The 19,816-nt window shown below is 36.5% G+C and overlaps 1 protein-coding gene across 1 annotated transcript; it reads right to left on the reverse strand.

Moving 5' to 3' along the window:
• Window positions 1-224: 224 nt before the first annotated feature.
• On the reverse strand, window positions 225-19,054 carry LOC114244656 (uncharacterized). Its single transcript, XM_028176540.2, has 7 exons — window positions 18,978-19,054; window positions 13,348-13,552; window positions 11,669-11,820; window positions 11,211-11,256; window positions 5,590-5,667; window positions 4,250-4,353; window positions 225-1,833 (listed from the first exon to the last, which is right to left on the reverse strand). Coding segments are annotated over exons 1-7 (1,152 nt in total). The 5' UTR covers window positions 18,980-19,054; the 3' UTR covers window positions 225-1,268.
• Window positions 19,055-19,816: the final 762 nt, after the last annotated feature.

Consider the following 19,816-nt stretch of genomic DNA (forward strand, 5'->3'; position numbering starts at 1 on the left):
AATTTCGTAAGTTACACATTTTCTAACAGGAGAGCACATTGCGTACCCGCACGGCTGGCCCACAGAGTTTCAAATGTAATCAGAGCCGATATGTGAGAGATGTGGCGAGAATGGTGTTGCTGTCTACCGCTGCACACGACTGTGGCTGCACCGGAGCTTTTAAAGACCAGTGCGGTCCAAAAGGAATTGATCTCAACGCTTTGTTAAAAAATCAAACAACCATAAAATTGTATATTTCGTTTATTATGGACCATGTAATTCCTGTAATATTTCATTTGACGTACTGAACAAAATGGTGTGTCCGAGACTACAGACATATTTAATTGTTAGGGCGCGATTCTCTGACTGATTCTATACTGATTGTGTTTTGTTAAAGCAATGCTATCTCGAGACTTTTAAGGAAATAAACGTCGTCACACAGATAATGGAATGATTTTAATAATGTATTATTATGAAGAAAATATACAATTCAGATCTGGTCGTTTTTGCAAGACTGGCAAAGGCAAAGAGAAATGCTCATTTTTCTCTCATATTTTCATAACTAATCACCGTTTTTTTACAAATAAGATGTTATTCGACGCGTCTAATTATTTCCGGTGAATAGGATACAAACAATAATGTATACTGTTTTATTCACTACATCGAATTGCAGTGATTTTAATCGCGATCAATGCAGATGATTAAAATTGCCTAAGTAATTGATGTGCTACGTAAAAAAATGGACGGAATAACAATTTATCTAAGTATCGTCATACGTTTCTGTTAAAAAGTAGTTAAACACTTTTGTGATTGCATTTCGCATTCGTTTTAAATATGTTAGGAAAAATAAATAAGCTTGCGGTGTTTAGCCACTAAAATATTTCTATCATGTCTACTTGTCAAAACTGAACAAAGTGACAAACAAAGCAAGTACAAAACAATATTGTTTACCAGTTACATCATATCACTATTCTTCACATAGAACTCAATACTTTTAACAAAAATCACATGCTTCTTTAGAATATACGAGTAGTACAAAATGTTTGTAGGTATTAATTTCTCTGACCAACGTCATAACTCTAAAATGAACTTTTTGCTACATCAGAACAACGATATTGATACACAATTTTGATACAAACTATGTTGAGTTTGACCCCAGATATTGCTTATATTATTGGAGACCATTGATTACGTTCCTTACTATTTCCTAAGTACTAATTAGGAAGTATTTTTGGAATATTTTTACTTTCGAGATTAGTGTTGTTTAAGTTATTTTGTAGCTCTTAAATTTATCTTTCATTCATGGCTTCCAAATTCTCCATGTTCTGGCCGTTATCACTTAATATACTATCGATAATGTTATTGTCATCTTCTGCTTTAAGTAAATCATTATCTTTAATCATCTCTTGAGATAAATCTTCAAAATCGTTACTGGATTCTTCTAAGACATCCATTGCATCAGTTTCTTCTCTGTTAACTTTTTCTTCTTCTTCCTCTTCTTTATCGTTAGGCTTATCACTTGTTTCTGATCCTTGGGAAATCGGTTCATTTTCATCTTCATTAACAACATTATCATTAATGATTTCATCATTTTGAATGGTATCAGAACCTGAGCTCTTAATTGATAAATCTTCTTGGCTATCATTCTCATTTATTGCAGTATTATTGTCTTCTTCTTCTTCTTCATGACCATTAATAACACCATTAGTGAGCTTTGTGTTTGGTTCAGTTGAAAGCTCATTTTTTTCTTCCATTAGCTTCTCACCACGGACTCTGTTTTTGGACGTGTCTTTTGCGCTGTGAAGGACTATATCATCTTGGAATCTTTGCATCGGTTGAGGTGGGAATTTGTCTCTAAAAACAAACCCTTATTTTAGTTTTAAGTTTTGAACTTCAGTACCCGTTTTAAAATTGAACATAAATATATGAAGAGCATAATAATAGGAAGGGGTATTGTGAACGCATATAAGTGATTCTGCCAATATCGACGAGAAAAAAAAACGTTGACAAGCTCATCTTTTTCATACTCGTGTATCAGAATGCTTTATGTCTTATTACAAGGGCATGCATGAAAACGACATGAGGGTAGTTCGCGTAGCCACAGAAGGACTACTTATATAATCCTTCAGGTATTGAATAATATATTATATTAATATAACATAAATTATTATTAAATTATATGTATATTATGTAAATAGGAACTGTAAGGTAAGCTTATCCTCACATACATATGTATGGTTTTACACCAGCTTTATTTATATTACTCAATCTTGTTTGTTCCTGAACCCCTAATTGAAACACTTAAATCTCATGTCTTGGTGGGGACGTTCGCATTGTAATTTCTTTGGCTTCAGATGGCACTTAGAGTTAATTGGATTCTCAGCTCATCGGCCCATCTTAGCAAAAACAATTAATTAAAAATTAAGTTTATTTGAAAAACTTTTCAATATTTGTAATAAGAAATATTTAGATGAGATCTTCCATGAGATGAAATGAGATTTAGATGAGGTCTTTTGCGTTTTTGTACTTATTAAATCCACTAATAAACCAATATGTACAAAGGAACCTTAAATTCAAATAAATATTTTATCAAGAATTAAAATTACGCTCTTCAGCCTTCGGGTTCTTCATCTGTTTCCTTTCATTTTTGGTGTATTACGGAAAACATCGTTCGAGTTAAGCACTTTAAATACGGTTAGAAATGCTTTTCTCGTTTTAGTCTGAAGCACAGAATGCTTTTTCAATGCAGCGAGACTTTGAAGTGGTGTATCTTAATTAATGTCACTTCTGCTATAATGTTTATGACCTAGCGACCTAGTCAAATAAAAATATCTACCAAAAAAATAGTATGTGACTACAGAAAAAGTTTAAGCACGGATTCCACACAGAAATAATTACCAGATGATTGACTCGAAAAGAACTGATTAGTCTTGAAAGGATAATAACGCTTCAAGTAACACTCGATTTTAATGAGGCTTTGTACATAATTTCTCTGTTCCAATAAAATTTGAAACCAAAATTACCAGTTGCCGGAATTAATTTGTTCCTTTACTTTCAAACCTAATAAAGACAGATCCCAACACATCTGAAGTTAAATAGGTAGTCATAATCAGCATAGCGCGAGACAAAATATAGAAATGTCAATTCGAGGAGTAAATAAAATTTGCTTTGCTGCAAGAATAATCACGGTGATAGTACTCACCCTTACGAATTACGGATATTTCGTTGGGTAAATAGAATAGATCGTCTTCTTGCATTAAAACTACGGTATAATCTCAAAACATACTAATTTTACAAGGGAGTGTAAAGGTTTAACATGTAATATTTTTAATCATGTATTATTATTGTAAATGTATTATTAATCATATTTGCAACTTTTTTTACCAGTTACATTATCTGTCTTTTAAACTAAGATAAAATTATATATTAATTTTGTTAATAGTAGTCAAAACCTACATAAACTAAAATAAAACTAAAACTAAGCTACGCTCTTTTTACAGTATTTATGAGAAAAATACTGGTGATACCAAATGTTTACGCATATCAATTTCGAATATTTTTGGAAATTGTACACTTTTAATGCGCAAAGCCAAGATGAGAATACTAATATAACATAGCTACAGATAGATGACAGAGAAGTAGCAACAGTTGTGATAGAAAGCCCGTGTTGTCTACGCGTATCTTTTAATCGACACCAGCATTTATTCATTTAATATAATTAAGACCCTCTGACGTCAAAACTGTTAACGATACAAATGGTTGTTGACAGTTTGTATACAATATTTTTCTTGCAGTTACATTTTATGTATATGTATCCATACGCACGCCATCTCAAGATCGGCCTTTAAATGTAATTCAAGATTTACATGGTCGCTCTCATGTTCGCTTGAGCTCGAGCAATAGAGTGATTTATAATTAACTATGTGATAATCCATCTAACAATTATAGGCAATTGGACGCGAGGGTTAATAATGATGGAGGCGATAATATTTTTTCGGGCCACTAATCCCGATGGGGATCGGCTGCTTGGGTAGGGAGTGATGGAGGTTTTAGTACGGTTTGACATTGCCATTTGCCAGACAACGAAAAAAAAAGGCCATTGAAATAATTAATAATTATTAGCCTTATCCTTAAGCCAATAATTTCTAGCTCAGGGCGTGATTTTTTCAAACAGTGGCTCCGAAAACACTGAAATTTCAAACCTATAAAACGTTTGACGAAAGCACTGGCTTAAGGATTACTTATGTGCTAAACTCGTTCAAAAACTTACCTATGTTTCTCCTCATATTTGCTGGGCACCAAATAGCAATTCGATTCTCGGTAGATGATCTTTCGCTTGCTGACCCAGGGCCACTGAAGACTCCAGTATGAACTCTGGAATATAATTAGACAGCGCTGCTGAGCTGATTAACTTTGTATTTTAGACGAGTCACTTTTAACGACTTACGCCTTGCCTCGAGGCTTACCAGGTGGTAAATGAAGCCCGCTTAAAACACATTACCACAGGTACAATACATATTACAGTGCAGTCTCCCTTAAATTGAAATAACTAAGATATCCTTCAATACTCTCCTTTATACTGGTGGTAGGACCTCTTGAGAGTCCGCGCGGGTAGTTACCACCACCCTGCTCATTTCTGCCGTGAAGCAGTAATGCGTTTCGGTTTGAAGGGTGGGGCAGCCGTTGTAACTATACCTGAGACCTTAGAACTTATGTCTCAAGGTGGGTGGCGCACTTACGTTGTAGATGTCTATGGGCTCCAGTAAGCACTTAACACCAGGTGGGCTGTGAGCTCATCCACCCATCTAAGCAATAAAAAAAATAAAAAAAAGTAGAAGACACTTTTGCTTCATGAAAGAAACAAGCAAGGTAATAACAATTCATTCTACAAATACAGACATTGCTTTAAATTTATTCAACAAAATAGATCTTGTGTTTAAATAAATTCAAATGTCTGTAATTTTAATTGATGACCATGAATTAATTATAAAATATTTCAATACGCTTACAATCACTAGGATACCGTGAACCGTGACCCAAGTTCGATTCTCGATTAGATTTAGTTTCATTCTTGAAATTGTTTGCTGTCTGAGAGTAATTCTGAGTGTCTATGAGCACTTAGTACCACTGAATACTTAGTACCAAGTGGTCGTCAGATCCCACCCATCTATATACGAAAAAATACAGCACAAGGTCACAATTTATGTTAAAATGTTTCACAAAGTCTAAATCTAAATCACGAACACGAGCTAATTACATTACGTCAGATTTTAACAGTCCTCGACCCTTCGTAATTACGAGGAGTTTTTGAATTAATTCCACATTAACGTTTTATTTGAAGACGTTAACAGATTTAATTTAATTTCTGGCCATTTTATTTCAATATTTATTAGTTCTGATTTAGCGATGTCGATTTCATGTTTGTCTTGATATTTCAACATAAATACCGGTAGCATCAAAACATCAAAACACGGTCAACTATATCAACTGTATTGTGTAAAGGCTGACCCACGGTTCAAATCGGAACGCATTAATAGTCAGCGGGAAGTTGCATCTTGTTCCTGTGACCTTTGCGAGCCTTGATAAACGAAAGAAACCAACAACACTCACAACTCTAGCGTGCACCTGTCTCTTCCTTGCCTTCTCTTCCTCTCTGAGCCTTTCTTCTTCGCTATCGTAATCTTCCACCTGAAAAGAAAAAATATCAAGCAAAAACAATATATTTTCTAAAAAACCGTTTGCCTGGGTTTTTAGTGTCTAATATAATTCTGCAAAATATTCATGTAATTGTATTAAGGAAATTTCTCATTTAAGATGTCTAAGATTTTATAAATACATTTCGTATCTACAAATCTCTCTAAAATTAGTCAACGTAGCAGAAGAGAATGGAATAAAGAGAAACGAATGTGGAAGTGCTTTACAGAAAATTAGTATATAAGATTCAGGTTTACTAATTCGAAGAAAAAAAAACCGCCAATTTCTGCCTCCCCGTTGGGAGTCGTGAGCGCGCCACGCCAGAATTGGACCGACTAATGAAGAAGGCATTGCCAATCTGTAATGCCGGGATAAACCACTAAGCTAAAACTAGCACGAATTGTGTCAAAGTCCATCTGGAATCTGGAAAATGCTACACACATTTTGATGGAACACGAAAGATTCAATAGTGCTGACTGTTTTGGGATTCTTTTGAAGATAAAAGTCATCTAATCAATCACAAGAATACTAATGCTGAAAATTTTCACCACTACGAGTAATTCAAATTGTAAGCGAGAAACATATAATTCTAATTATACATTCCTCCTTTATTCGTTCACATCAATCATCCAAAGTCATTTGTCAGAACGTAATTACTACGAAAATAGAATATATACTATGTATTATTTAGTTTTGTGCTCCAAGAAGGTTCTCGAGGGGATATATAATAACATAAATAATTACACACGCTAATAAATGGTGTGTCTGTAATTTAGATGTTAATTCGTTTCGCGCCTATGGTCTAATACGTAAGTCGGAGTACACGGATCGATTTGGTCGAGTATGTCAGAACTTGAAATATTGAATTTTTTAAAAGCGATTTGTCATGAATGGGTTTTATTTATATCTGACATTACTGGTGGTAGGACCTCTTCCGCGCGGGTAGGTATTACCACCCTGCCTATTTCTGCCGTGAAGCAGTAATGCGTTTCGGCTTGAAAGGTGGGGTAGCCATTGTATCTATACTGAGAACTTATATCTCAAGGTGGGTGGCGCATTTACGTTGTAGATGTCTATGGGCTCCAGTAACCACTTAACACCAGGTGGGCTGTGAGCTCGTCTACCCATCTAAGCAATAAAAAAACTAACGCAGTTCTGAAACTAAAGAAAAACATCTAAACTTATTAAGAGTTGTAAATTATATTAATGTTTTCTTCGAATGATTTCTATAAAGAATAAAGTTATATTTTGTCAGTTGCTTGTCAACTTATTTGTTATCGGTTATTATAGTAAACGTTTTTGTAACTAGATCAAATTAGGAAACTTTAAGAAAACAATAACAGTAAATTTAACACGTAAAAATAATGTAATATTACGATGGAATTGGTATTCGGTAATAATGTATCTATCTACATTGCCTTTTTTCTCTTTGAGATATGCTTTTAGGTCAGAGGCGTTACTTTTATTTTATACGCATGTTTTTGATCTACAAATATTCGAGCCTAGAAATTTACGCACTAGTTGATATCAGGCAAGTTGTTCAATTTGAAACCGTCAAACCAACACGCTGCCCTGACATGTTTCCAATGTTGTAAATTTGTTTTAACCCAATTTAGCCGACTTCTAAATAGGGGAGGTTCTCAATTCGTGTGTATTATTTTATGTTTTTTTTTATGATAACAAAACTCCGTTGTTTATGGACCCAGTTGGCAAATATATTTTTACTGACAACTTGATTCCACTTATTTTGATTTTAAAACCAATGTTATTCGAGTAAACAAAATTACGAATGATGCTTTTAGTGAATTTAATTAATGTGTTTTATGTGTAGTTGAAGTCCATTTTTGAAATCATAAAGACTTTTATAGTTAGTATTTCTGAAGGTTTTGAAATCGATACCAATATTATAAATGCGAAAGTAACTCTGTCTGTCTGTCGCGCTTTCACGCCAAAACTAAATTTGGTACACAGATAGTGTAGAGTCTGAGAAAGAACACAGGCTTCTTTTTAATGCGAAAAAATGGTTCTAAGGGTTGAAAGAGGGGATGACAAGTGTTATGGAAGTATCGACATTTTTCGAGCTACAAGCTTGAAACTTATTTTTTCGGCCGTGGATTCGATATAAATAAATATGACATTTAAAGTTTATAAAAGTTTTACCCTCAAGGGTGTAAAATAACAATAGGAAATACTGGATGAAAGTCTGTATGGAAATATGTAAGGTTTATGTGTATGTTTTATAAGTTTGTGCATAAATGTAAATAAGTTATTTTTGTAATAGGAAGTTTTGTTTCCTGTGTTTATGTTCAAAAGTAAAATAAAGTGAAAATATTTATAGGCATATTGTTAATTTGTATATTATTAATAATATATAAAATTAGTCCCTATTTCACTACTTGATCACGGGATCACGCGTGATTGGTTGGAACGATTCCGCTATTTTATTTATTTATTGTGTTTGTTATTATCAGGAGACAGTTTTTATGAAAGAAAAAATCAAGAAAATTGCTGATAAATTTTAAAATTTAAGATTACATAACCACCATATCAAATTTTCTAATGGAACCTTATGGCGTCTGACATAACATTGACAGAATGCGTGCTGAAAATATCGTCAAAGAGAATGTAAAAAAATTGAACATTGTTTAAAACAAATGCTTTGGTCGGAGTTATATTGCTAATACTCGTATATGAGTCGTCTATTATCAAAGGTGGCAATCTGTGCATTTGGACAAAAAATTTTTATTGATATGTCAATACAGATTGATTTGAATATAATCGTCTCCTTCAAAGAATACGGTTCAAAACCTGCATTAAATAAAGGTTAATAGTTAACCTGTTATTTATCTAAGATGTCGTTCCGAAGAGTTTTGTGACTGCCAATGGAATACAAAGTCAATAATTCATTTTTCTAATTTACCAATCATTGTCCAAAAGTCAGATTGCCGGCTTTGATAATAGTCGATAAGAGGATACAATTAACTTTTACCAACACGTGTCTGACGCAAAATAAGTTTCAATTGAAATAGTGTATTAATTGAAAGGGTATCAAGTACGTTTGTAGCTCTATGAATTGCCAGAAGCAGCCAGAAGTGACTGTGGTCTGTGGACTATGGTGGTACTACAAACCATTCACTAAATAATATCTTATACTAGCTGACCCGGCAGACTTCATCATCATCATCATCATCAGCCTTTATCTGCCCACTGCTGGACATAGGCCTTCCCCAATGCCTTCCACATAATGCGGTCCTCCGCCTTCCGCATCCAACGACTTCCCGCCGTGCGCACTAAGTCGTCAGTTCACCTGGTTGGAGGACGCCCCACGCTCCTTGTACCCATCCGTGGCCTCCATTCGAGGACGGCAGACTTCATAGTGCCTCAATCGATAAATAAAAGGCATGAACTTTTGTATAAAATAAACTTAAAACAAACAAAAGGAATCCGTCCGACGAGGGACACATCAAGGGAAAAATAAAATTGTTATTTTTATTTAATTCCGAGCATTTTCATATTTATTTGGACTTCCACAAATAATTCAAGACCAAAATTAGTCAAATCGGTCCAGCCATTCTCGAATTTTAGCGAGACTAACGAACAGCAATTCATTTTTATATACTTATATATAGATTACATCATTTTCTCAGGTTCAGTTTTTTATGTAAAAAAAAATTCAATAAAATCAATAATTACGGTGTCCCCTGAGCACTATGATAATAATATGTTATTCTTTAAACGAGGTTTTCGAAGAATACTCTATTATAGGCATCGCTTGGCCATGCCCGTGGCATTGTTAATATCCACAGCTACAGTAACTACTCACCAGCTCGTCTGCCTACAAGGACAATAAAACATAGGTAAAACACTACATATGACTGAGGTTATAATGGAACTACCAAGCCAGACGCTCCGGGAAAAATGTATATTGTATTGCTTTGTCAAATATTTGAGACCTCGTACTGTAAAGAGAAATTGGCTTTTTTGAAGTAAAAATTAAACGCCGTTTTTTTCATCCACATATTTGCTCAGAACCTTTTATTTGAACAATATTACTAAAGACGTAATAAATAAACGAGCCTCGTGTCTGTTTGTGTGTACAAACAGATATGTGTGTGTGTGTGTGCATACCTTTATTATCTCTCTAATGATGATTCATACTTACTTTACCTTTTGTTCATATTAAATAGATACTCATTATTAACTGGTCGTATATAAGAGAAGTTATTCTTAATGAAACTTTAATATAATGGCAATTTGGTCTTGATGCGTTCGGAACCTTCCAGCATTCCGAGAACAATGAGACAACATTGATTTCCAACCGTGAAAACCCGTGAACCTAATTTATGAGTTCATTACGATTTCTGTAGATGATCAGACAAATATATAATTTCAATATATAATCTCCGTAATTAGTGGTGGTAGGACCTCTTATAATTCCGCACGGGTAAGTACCACCACCCTGCCTATTTCTGCCGTGAAGCAGTAATGCGTTTCGGTTTGAAAGGTGGGGCAGCCGTTGTAACTATACTGAGACCTTAGAACTCATATCTCAAGGTGGGTGGCGGTATTTAGATTGTAGATGTCTATGGGCTCCGGTAACCACTTAACCACCCATCTAGACATTAAAAAATAAAATAAAGTGCAGGTCCCGTAGAACGCCCACACCAGACGCTAGTCGTAAGGTATAGATTCTATTGCAGACTCAGACACCTTTAGAAACCTTAATACATAACTGCTCCGCGGCAGAGCTAGACAGCCTTATGTGCTAATGATACTGCTACGCCGGTAAAAGTAACGCCATCGTCGAAGGAATATCGAAGGACCTAGAACGCCCGAGAAGTACAACGCCATCTATTGTCAGATAGCGGGAACTACTACTAGAGATGTGTTGAATATTTTCGATAATTCTAGGAATGAGGTATCGGCTATAAAAGCGTTGTAGAGTTGTTGTAATCGGAACTACTCGAAGCAAAACAGTGAAGGTTCACCTGAAGCGAAGCGGAACAAGCGAATTGAGAGTTTTAAAGTGTTTTTTTGAGTGTTTTAAAGTGTTTGTGAAGTATATGTTTAAGTGTTCTAAGTGTTGAATACAGTTTTAAGTTGTACTTTGGTGAAATTCTATTTATCCCGAACCCCAGCGCGTAACGTCTTACCGCAAGTCGCACATGTCAAGTGACATTTACGGTTTCTGCGGTTCTGTTTTTAGTACATTATGCCATTATTCACCCTAGAAGTCGCTCTTAGACAAATGATGGGTACACACGTGACTCAAACAACATAAAAAGCTAAATAAACAGCCGTCGTACATATGATGTAGCAACATGCAAAAATCATTAACGTTTGCCAAGTTAGTACTCAATTAAACTTCATATTATTTGAAAGGCACAACGTCATATGACGTGCTGACAGCTTGGAGTGAGAATTTTAATTGGACAATAAAAATGTAAATTACGTTGTATGAATCGATTATAATACTTGTATTAGATGAAAAGAATGTGAGGCGAGTTTCTAAAAACTGAACTCTTGATGATACGTACAATAGGATCCTCGTAGTAGTAGTAGGCATCTTCTAAATCATCTGGCCTGAAATTTTAAATATATTTTAAAAACAGTAAAAAACTTAATATGCCACGGAATAGACAAGTAGTTACTCCCTAGATAGTCCACAGGTACTGACTAACAAGGTAACAGCTCCGAGAATAGGTTTAAAACACCAGATACCTCAAGGGCTAAGTATCTGACTAGTTTGAAGGGTGGGGCAGCCGTCGTAACTAACTATACTTGAGACCTTAGAACTTATATCTCAACGTGGGTGGCGCATTTACGTTGTAGGTGTCTATGGGCTCCAGTAACCACTTAACACCAGGTGGGCTGTGAGCCCGTCCACCCATCTAAGCAAAAAAAAAAACAAAAAAAAGAATATAGTACTTAATTTAAATGATATTGTTTAATATCATCCCGTCATCTCACCGATTTAAATAAAAATTATACTTACGAGGTCACAGCTAGCTTGAGGTGAATTCCTGATTCGACAATGAGATCGTGCGCCTGCTGGATCGTGAGGGTCGAGGTGTCTATGTCGTTGATGCGGAGTAGCCTGTCTCCCGGCTTGATGCCAGCCTTTTCTGCTCGACTGTTTGGCTTCACCTGGATCAAACGTTAATCAATAAAGCAATAACATTTTGTATAAGCAGCACCACAAGACAAGACTGTTCAAGGTATGAAATGAACTCTAGGCCTTCGTACTTCCTCGCTATTATGAATTTGAATAAAAACTAAAACAGACTGCCAGTATCAAATGGCAATAGCCAACCGTACTTATTCTATACTACTCTATACTAATATATAAATCTACAGTTGTGTTTACGGATGTTCCGTTATAACTACTGAACCATGCATCGGATTGACTTGAAACTTGGTATCCATGTAGAAAATACATGTAATTTATGGATAGGCTAATATTTATATGAGTGTTAGACTCCCTAATAATAATGACAATAAATAATTATGTTAATTTTAAATGCCCAGCGAAGCGGGCGAGTACGGCTAGTACCTCATAAGACTGGTATGCTTAACATAATGCTGGACCGCAGCTTGGCTCTAATCTCTAGAGATAAACTGACCAACAGCTACCACTGAGCATCGGGTAAACCATATGCTCGTCAGCTTCTTAATAATAGACTTAGGTTTTTTTAAGTGATTTCATAAAATGAAAGATTTGTAAAAAAAAATTGAGACTTTTTAAGACTTTTTAAATGAAAACACGAGTAATTATTCGTGTTTATTGGATACCATTATATATTAATTAAAAAGAACATTCCTATTTACACCCATTATCTTAGAATTATTATTTGAAGTTTTATTTACGTTAATTTCTAACTAAAGCATTAGTGCAAGCATTTATTTCAAAAGCATAAGAGAGTTAAGCTCTCTTATGCTTTTGCCAACAAGCAAGAATAAAGTAAAGTGCACCTTTTGATCTCTTGTAGAATGCTATGGGCTCCAAAAGATTAATTGGTAAACCTAGAGGATAAATACTAATGAATATCTCTAATACAATAGTATACAATATAATTAAACAAATAACGTCATGGTCTCATTACCTAGAAGTGCAACGCGGGCCTCATTAAAAGAAAAACTATTTTTAAAACTTTCGTTGGCAATCAATCAAATTGCAACCTTTAGTCATTGTATTAAAAGTGAGTACTCGTGAACACGTTTAATATGAAGAATAATGACTTTCAGATATCTTTGCAGTACGAGCCGGCTGACCTCACGCAGAATGCAAGTCAGACCGCTCCACAAGCGCGATACATTTATAAAGGTTTTCCGGTTATTAAAAACGTGACATGGCGTGATATGCGCATCGCTTTGTAAGCAATGACTTGAACTGGTAATGAAGACAGTGGCACTTAAGACCAAATTAGCTGCTCTCTTAGTGTCGGTATAAGAGAGCCAATGCTACCAATACCGACTCCCAATATGCATTCACCATATGCAATATGCATTGGGAGTCAATACTATCCTAACTACACACGTGAGGGAGCCTTTCATGAATTTATTCCTCATACCTCAAGGCGGGTAGCCGCTTTCTCAATATTTATGGGCTCAGGTGGCCGCTTCACATAAGTTGGATGAGTTATGTCTCCCGATAACAATAAAATATATACTCACAAAAGTAACTCTAAGTGGTGTTCTGTAATATATCCCTCCAGCCAAATCAAAACCCCAAATGGTATCTTCAAAGCTGACTCTCTCGTGAATACCCTCATTTCTGGACTCCCATGAGGGCTTGGTCAGTTCTCCAGCAATGAGAGCCGCCTCCTCGGCCTTCAGTTTCGTATGCCGCATGGACACCGCCATGTCTGGTGGCATTACCCTGAAACATAATAAATTTTTTTAATCGTTGATCATAGTCAAAATGATCTTTGTGTTTGACAGTTCATTTCGTTTTGTATCTTAGAATCAACGGCCTAACAGCTTCGTGCCATTTGACGAAGTCATTAGAGCATTTTCATAAAGGAATTAATTCAGTGCCTGTACATAAAAGGACGAAGTAATTTCCTGAGTTTTTCCTTTGTTTATTTTGTCGTTTCTGTTTGGCAATAGCCTTTATGGAGCACGGGGCTAGATTGAGGGCGAGGCTACCTGTTTATTAACTTTTGTGATTATTATGATTGAGGTCAGTATTGCTACTATTGGTCCTTTAGTCATCAAGGGATAATTAGCCGTAGTCTAAAGCATGTAAACGTAATCTAATTGACTTTGAAGACTTTCTGTTGAATAAAACAGAACCGTTTTGGGTAAAAACCACAGAAACATAGTTTTTCTTGCCGTGTCATTAGCATTTAGGTGGACAGCTATTATGGTTACTTGGTCAGTTCCCCTTTTTACTGTCCAAATTCATAGACACTATAAAGTGTGCAGTGAGCTTGTAATTAAGAGATGAATGTTGTACCTACTCTTAGAATGAAAACGTTTCTGCGGAGTAGAAAAATTGGCGGTATGTTAGTATTAATCGATGAAGGACCAAAATGTATCTTGCCGATATTGTTATTACTAGCAAACGAAGCTCAACATATCTGATGTAGTCATTGCCGTGATGCACAGACACCTTGAGATCGAAGTCCTAATTTTATTGTAATAACGTCTGGTCCCCAAAATTTAATGAACTACCGTACCTAGACAATTTGTTCAAAAGACTTTTGAAATTTTCACGTCTTTCTTGAAACTAAGAAGAAGTCATCCAAGATCGGACCCTTCGCAAGTTAGATAAGAACTTAACCCAAATCCATAATAAGGTCGAAAACCCAATTCATGTTCCACTTCCGAACGCGTTTGACTACAAATACCTTGTTTTCGCCGTTAAAGCATGGTTTTATGGTTATTTACCGAGCTCTCCGACACAATGGAGGGATGTAAAAGGCACTGATGAGGATTTTTGTCCCTCCGTCACAACAATGGGCAGAAAATACAGAATTCTGACGTGTAGTGAGTAGAGCGAGAGCATACAATTGTGGTAATAATTGGTGGTCGCGTCTTCATGCTACTAACGCTAGTTTGTTGATGAGTTCATGTTTTGGTTTATGCTTCTTTACTATTAATTCAATGGCCTACGATCCAAGACCAATTATTACTTATCCTAGACCTAAATTGATGCTGGAGAGATGCTGGAGAGATTGATGCTGCGCTCAATACATGGATTTGTCTTGAAAGTCAAACGAGCACACATTCCAACTGATGGGAAGCGGATTCCGGCGCTCACGGGTATCGATAACTCTAATTAATTGCTTAACTCTAACAGATAATGTTCAAAATAGATATGAAAATGTTCATAAAATGTTCATAATAATATTATAAGATAATTTTCATATTATTGGAAGATCAAAATATAAAAACGTTACGGAGTCAAAAAGAGAGGGAGTTTATTCGGTGGCCAACTGATAATTGGCTGAAATTGATGTTTTTCCGGAAGATTAATGTGTATAAATGCGGCCATGTCCTATTTAAAACTATGTGTGAAGGACAACGGTACTGACGGTGAGGTGATTGAGCTGGTGTGTTCAAGCACAGCAATAACATACAAATTGATAGACATGATTTACCGAAACCTTCAAAATATACCGATACGACCCGAACCTGCGGTTTGTTTTCTTAAGCACAGTAATGTTTTGAATAAATATTTGTTTTCTTGTTTTCTCAGGGCCAACAGCTAGTCGCGCTACTCCGTTAGATAACAATAACAATTGGTACATACTACTAAGATATAATACCTCACGACTTATCCTGATGGGCCACAAAACGAGCGAGGCTTGCTCGCAACTCAACGGAGCCCTCTTCGCATTTAAAAGATCTTATTTTGCGACACTGAATTTGAGATGGTCACGTTCTGAGATTGATACACAGCCAGAATTTTATAGGGTTTTTTTATAGGGTTATACGATTCATTATATAGTAGCTTTTTTTACAACTTTGATGGTTGGATGAAAGTGGAAAGCCTGGTGTAAAGAGCTAACCGGATCCCATAGACATCTGTAACGTAAAAAATTAATGTCTAAGGCATCTAAGGCATCTCAGTTTTTACAGTACAACGGCTGCCCCACCCTTCAAACCAAAACGCATTAGTGCTTCACCACAGAAATAGTTGAGGTGGTGGTAGTACCTGCCCGTGCGGACTCACAAGATGTCCTACCACCAGTAAAAGTAGCTGGTGGAAAGACGTGCGTAGTTAAGTTTAAGACTGACAGAGCGGTTATCTAAAGCACACCTAACGTTACGAAAATTTTACTATAAACAATTAATTTAAACTATTAAATTAATAATTTCCCGCTCCGCTTTTAATTCCGCTAGTTCTATAGCCAGCACACAAACGTGTCAACAAAACTGGTTTGTGTACAATCCCTGTACAAGACGTCAGAACCGACCCCATCTGACCCCCGTTGACCTTCCGGAAGTTTCCATACCCATATGTGTTATCAGGACAAGCGTCCGACACGTGTTCATTTTAATAAACTTGATACTTGGTAATGAGTTGAGGCTCGGAGCGAAAAAATAGCGATGTGATGTGAGATTTGTCGCTGGCTTCTGCTTTTATAGTCATCTTCGGTAGGGCGTCTTGTGAACCCACCCGTACGCCGTAGGTACCACTATCCTGCGTATTTCTTATGTCTTTAAGACCTATCTATATAATCTATCTAGTCTATAAAAGCCAGAGTTTTATCAGGTTACATATAAGGTAAACAAATTTAAGCAGTTCTTGAATTCCGTTTGATTTACATTGTGCGCTCGCAAAATATTAAACAATGAACATTTATCACTAGGAGTCACTGTCGATAGATCCGTTTCGAGCTTCAGACTATTTGAAAACTATTAACTCACTATCATTGGAACATACAAACACTTTTTCCAAATCGAACAATACGTAATAATATCCCTCGTTCATTTTAGTCAGATGCGGCTGAACGATTTGAGACGAAAGAAAAAGTCAGATAATGACTTCATTTAGATCAACTCTCACACAAAGAGGGGAACAAAATTGCCCGCCCTGAATGCCAAGCTCTTTAGGGCTGTTGGTGTATTCGATTGTGTTACTGTGATTCGAAATGTGATACTGTGATTGAATGTTAGAGCGAAGATAACGCCGAATCCGACGGCTCTTCTAAGTTGATAAAAAACGTGCCTCCTGTATATCGTTTGGCACGTCTTCTATTGTCGTCTCATGGTTTTATGTTACAATCCGCCAATATCTGCCGAGCTAATGGAACGATTCACTAGTTTCGAGTAAGCTCATCGAGCTTTGGCTGCTCAATTCGTCGAAATCTTGTGTATAGTTCAAAGCAAAGAGATAGGTTACTCTCCAAGCCACAACGCATGATGCAAATAGATAGGCTGTTGATACATACGCGTGAATTCTAAGCCATGTATTTAGTTATACATAACTTAGATTTTACTTTCCGTTTAGATCAAAACAAATACATTAAGTACCTTTGAGTATAAGAGAGAGCATCCTCAGCTTAAAAAGTACGATGTGAGTTATTAGTATCGAGCGATGCGATCGAACGCCTAGACAAAGGCTTTTGCTTTATAAAGCACAAGTCCGGCCTCGCGTGGAGTACTGCTCCCATCTCTGAGCCGGGGTTCCCAAATACCAGCTTCTTCCATTTGACTCCATACAGAAGAGGGCCCATCGGATTGTCGATAATCATATTCTCACGGATCGTTTGGAACCTCTGGGTCTGCGGAGGGACTTCGGTTCCCTCTGTATTTTGTACTGTATGTTCCATGGGGAGTGCTCTGAGGGATTGTTTGAGATGATCCCCTCATCTCCTTTTTATCATCGCACCTCCCGCCATCGGAGCAGAATTCATCCATATTATCTGGAACCGCTGCGTTCATCGACAGTGCGTTTCCAGAGGCCTTTTTTGCCACGTACCATACGGCTATGGAATGAGCTCCTCTCTACGGTGTTTCCCGAGCGCTATAACATGTCCTTCTTCAAACGAGTCTTGTGGAGAGTATTAAGCGATAGGCAGCGGCTTGGAATCCGCACGCAAGCTTTAATTTTTCGTGGGAAATATACCTAACACGCGTTCTCGAACGTCTTTCATCATGAAGGAATAGCAGCTTGTAATAAAAATAAATCCCGTAAATTTAATAATTAATGGTGACTATGGATTTGCCTACTCGCATAGATAGTTACCGCAACTTGGATGTTTCCGCGGCGAAGCAGTCATATCAGTCCGTTATGAAGTGTGAATCTTCTAGCCACTTAACACCGGAGGAGGACGGTGAGCTCGTTCAGAGGAATACAAAAACACTTTCGATTTCTTTTTTATGTATATGTACACAGTATCTTAAGCTCATAACGTCCTTTATCGAAGTCAGATAAAGCAATTGATAACAGTCTGTAAGCTAAGCTCAGTCAGCGTAACACAAAAAGCGACAAGTGAAAAGTCATTTATCACTCGAAATTAAAACAAAGAGAAATTAGCTTTAATATTTCAATTATATTAATTATCTTAACTTTGGTACCGACTGTATCACTATGACTTTAACTAATTAATCTTCAATGTCTGTCTAAATTCAACAGTGACACGGCAAGGCGATCGTGGCCCGGCCACCATACCATTTGTGCCTCTAAGTCACGGAGTTGCGGGCTCAACTCTGGACACGGTTTTAAATGTATAAAACTATTTTATGTATTTTTTTATAGCTTAGATGGGTGGACAAGCTCACAGCCCACCTGGTGTTAAGTGATTACTGGAATCCATAGACATCTACAACGTAAATGCGTCACCCACCTTGAAATATAAATTCTAATGTCTCAGTATACAACGACTGCCCAACCCTTCAAGCCGAAACACATTACTGCTTCACGGCAGAAATAGGTGGGGTGGTGGTACCTACCCGTGCGGACTCACAAGAGGTCCTACCAACAGTAAAAAGTAGTATTTATTTTATGTAGTATATATGTATTATGTAGAACTATTTTAGATATGTGGTCGAAGTCTCAGTTTTGTCGACGTAGCGGCCAGCTTCTGAAGCTAGAATGTAAAATGCTAGCCCGCGGGAAGAACACCACGCCTTACAGCATTTTAGTTGCTAATAGAAATTCCAATAATCAAATTTTAATAGACTACTTCCTTCAGGCAACTTCGATAAGCTTTTCTCTGCAACATTTCAGAAGCACAACTTAAAAAAGCTGTTCGCACTATTTAACCGCACCGCCTCAAAGCCAGGCCACTGATCGACAAGTACACGTTGTTCACAACTAACAAACAAAACGAATATCATTTAACACTCACATTTATCCTACTGACAATGAGAGCAGTACGTCTACACGTCCAATACTACAACACTGTGTGATGCCGCGGCTCCTACTAATATTGATTTAGAGTCGGGCATCTCATCAGCCAAAGACAATTATTGACAGTCATTTGGCGGGTTGTACTGTGTTTTTTAATCAATGGTTTATATCAACTTTATTAATTGATTATGAGCCAAAAGGTTTGCGGAGATGTGACAATCTTTTTTTTTATTTATTTTTTATTGATGCTCAAAACAAATTACAATCATTACAGTACATATTAGCTAAATCGTACAAGTAGTACCTAGATCTAATCTGGATTGCAATCTAAATAGTATGCGCACTCAGCAAAACTATATTCATGTGCATAGCTTTGCTATTGAAAACACAATTGAAATTACAAATATTGATAACTAGCCATTGTTAAATAGGATATCGTTCACACATTTGACAAATCCCCTGAGTCTAGGTTCAAAGACATCAAGGTTACAGTGATATTTAGCCAAATCATTATACTGCCTGACTATTCTTACCATAGGGTTATAGTATGATATAATATTTTTATCTGTCCGTAACGCAAAGAGGTTTACCAAATGCGAATTCCGGGCTCTGAAGTGGGTGTTGATAGAAATATTCGACAGCAGTTCCGTGGAATCTACATAGGAGTGAACAATTTTATACCGGTTTGGCAGTCAGAGGTAGTAGTCAAACGATACGCCCCGCTCCGGTGATATGAGGCCGGGCCCTTACTTAGTCAAAGCAGAATTGACAGCCTTTAGCAATGTACATAAACGCATACATTTGAATATTTCCTCATCTTCTGTTTTAATATTTGTA

Source organism: Bombyx mandarina, chromosome 17 (genome assembly GCF_030267445.1).
Source record: "Bombyx mandarina strain Sakado chromosome 17, ASM3026744v2".
Lineage (NCBI taxonomy): Eukaryota > Metazoa > Arthropoda > Insecta > Lepidoptera > Bombycidae > Bombyx > Bombyx mandarina.

What these genes read in the sequence shown, in the direction of transcription:
- LOC114244656 (XM_028176540.2), bottom strand. An exon ending in CTCAAGCTAGCTGTGACCTC is followed by an intron (nt 11,257 to 11,668) that starts GTAAGTATAATT and finishes TTAAAATTTCAG; the next exon opens with GCCAGATGATTTAGAAGATG. An exon ending in ACTACTACGAGGATCCTATT is followed by an intron (nt 5,668 to 11,210) that starts GTACGTATCATC and finishes TTTTCTTTTCAG; the next exon opens with GTGGAAGATTACGATAGCGA.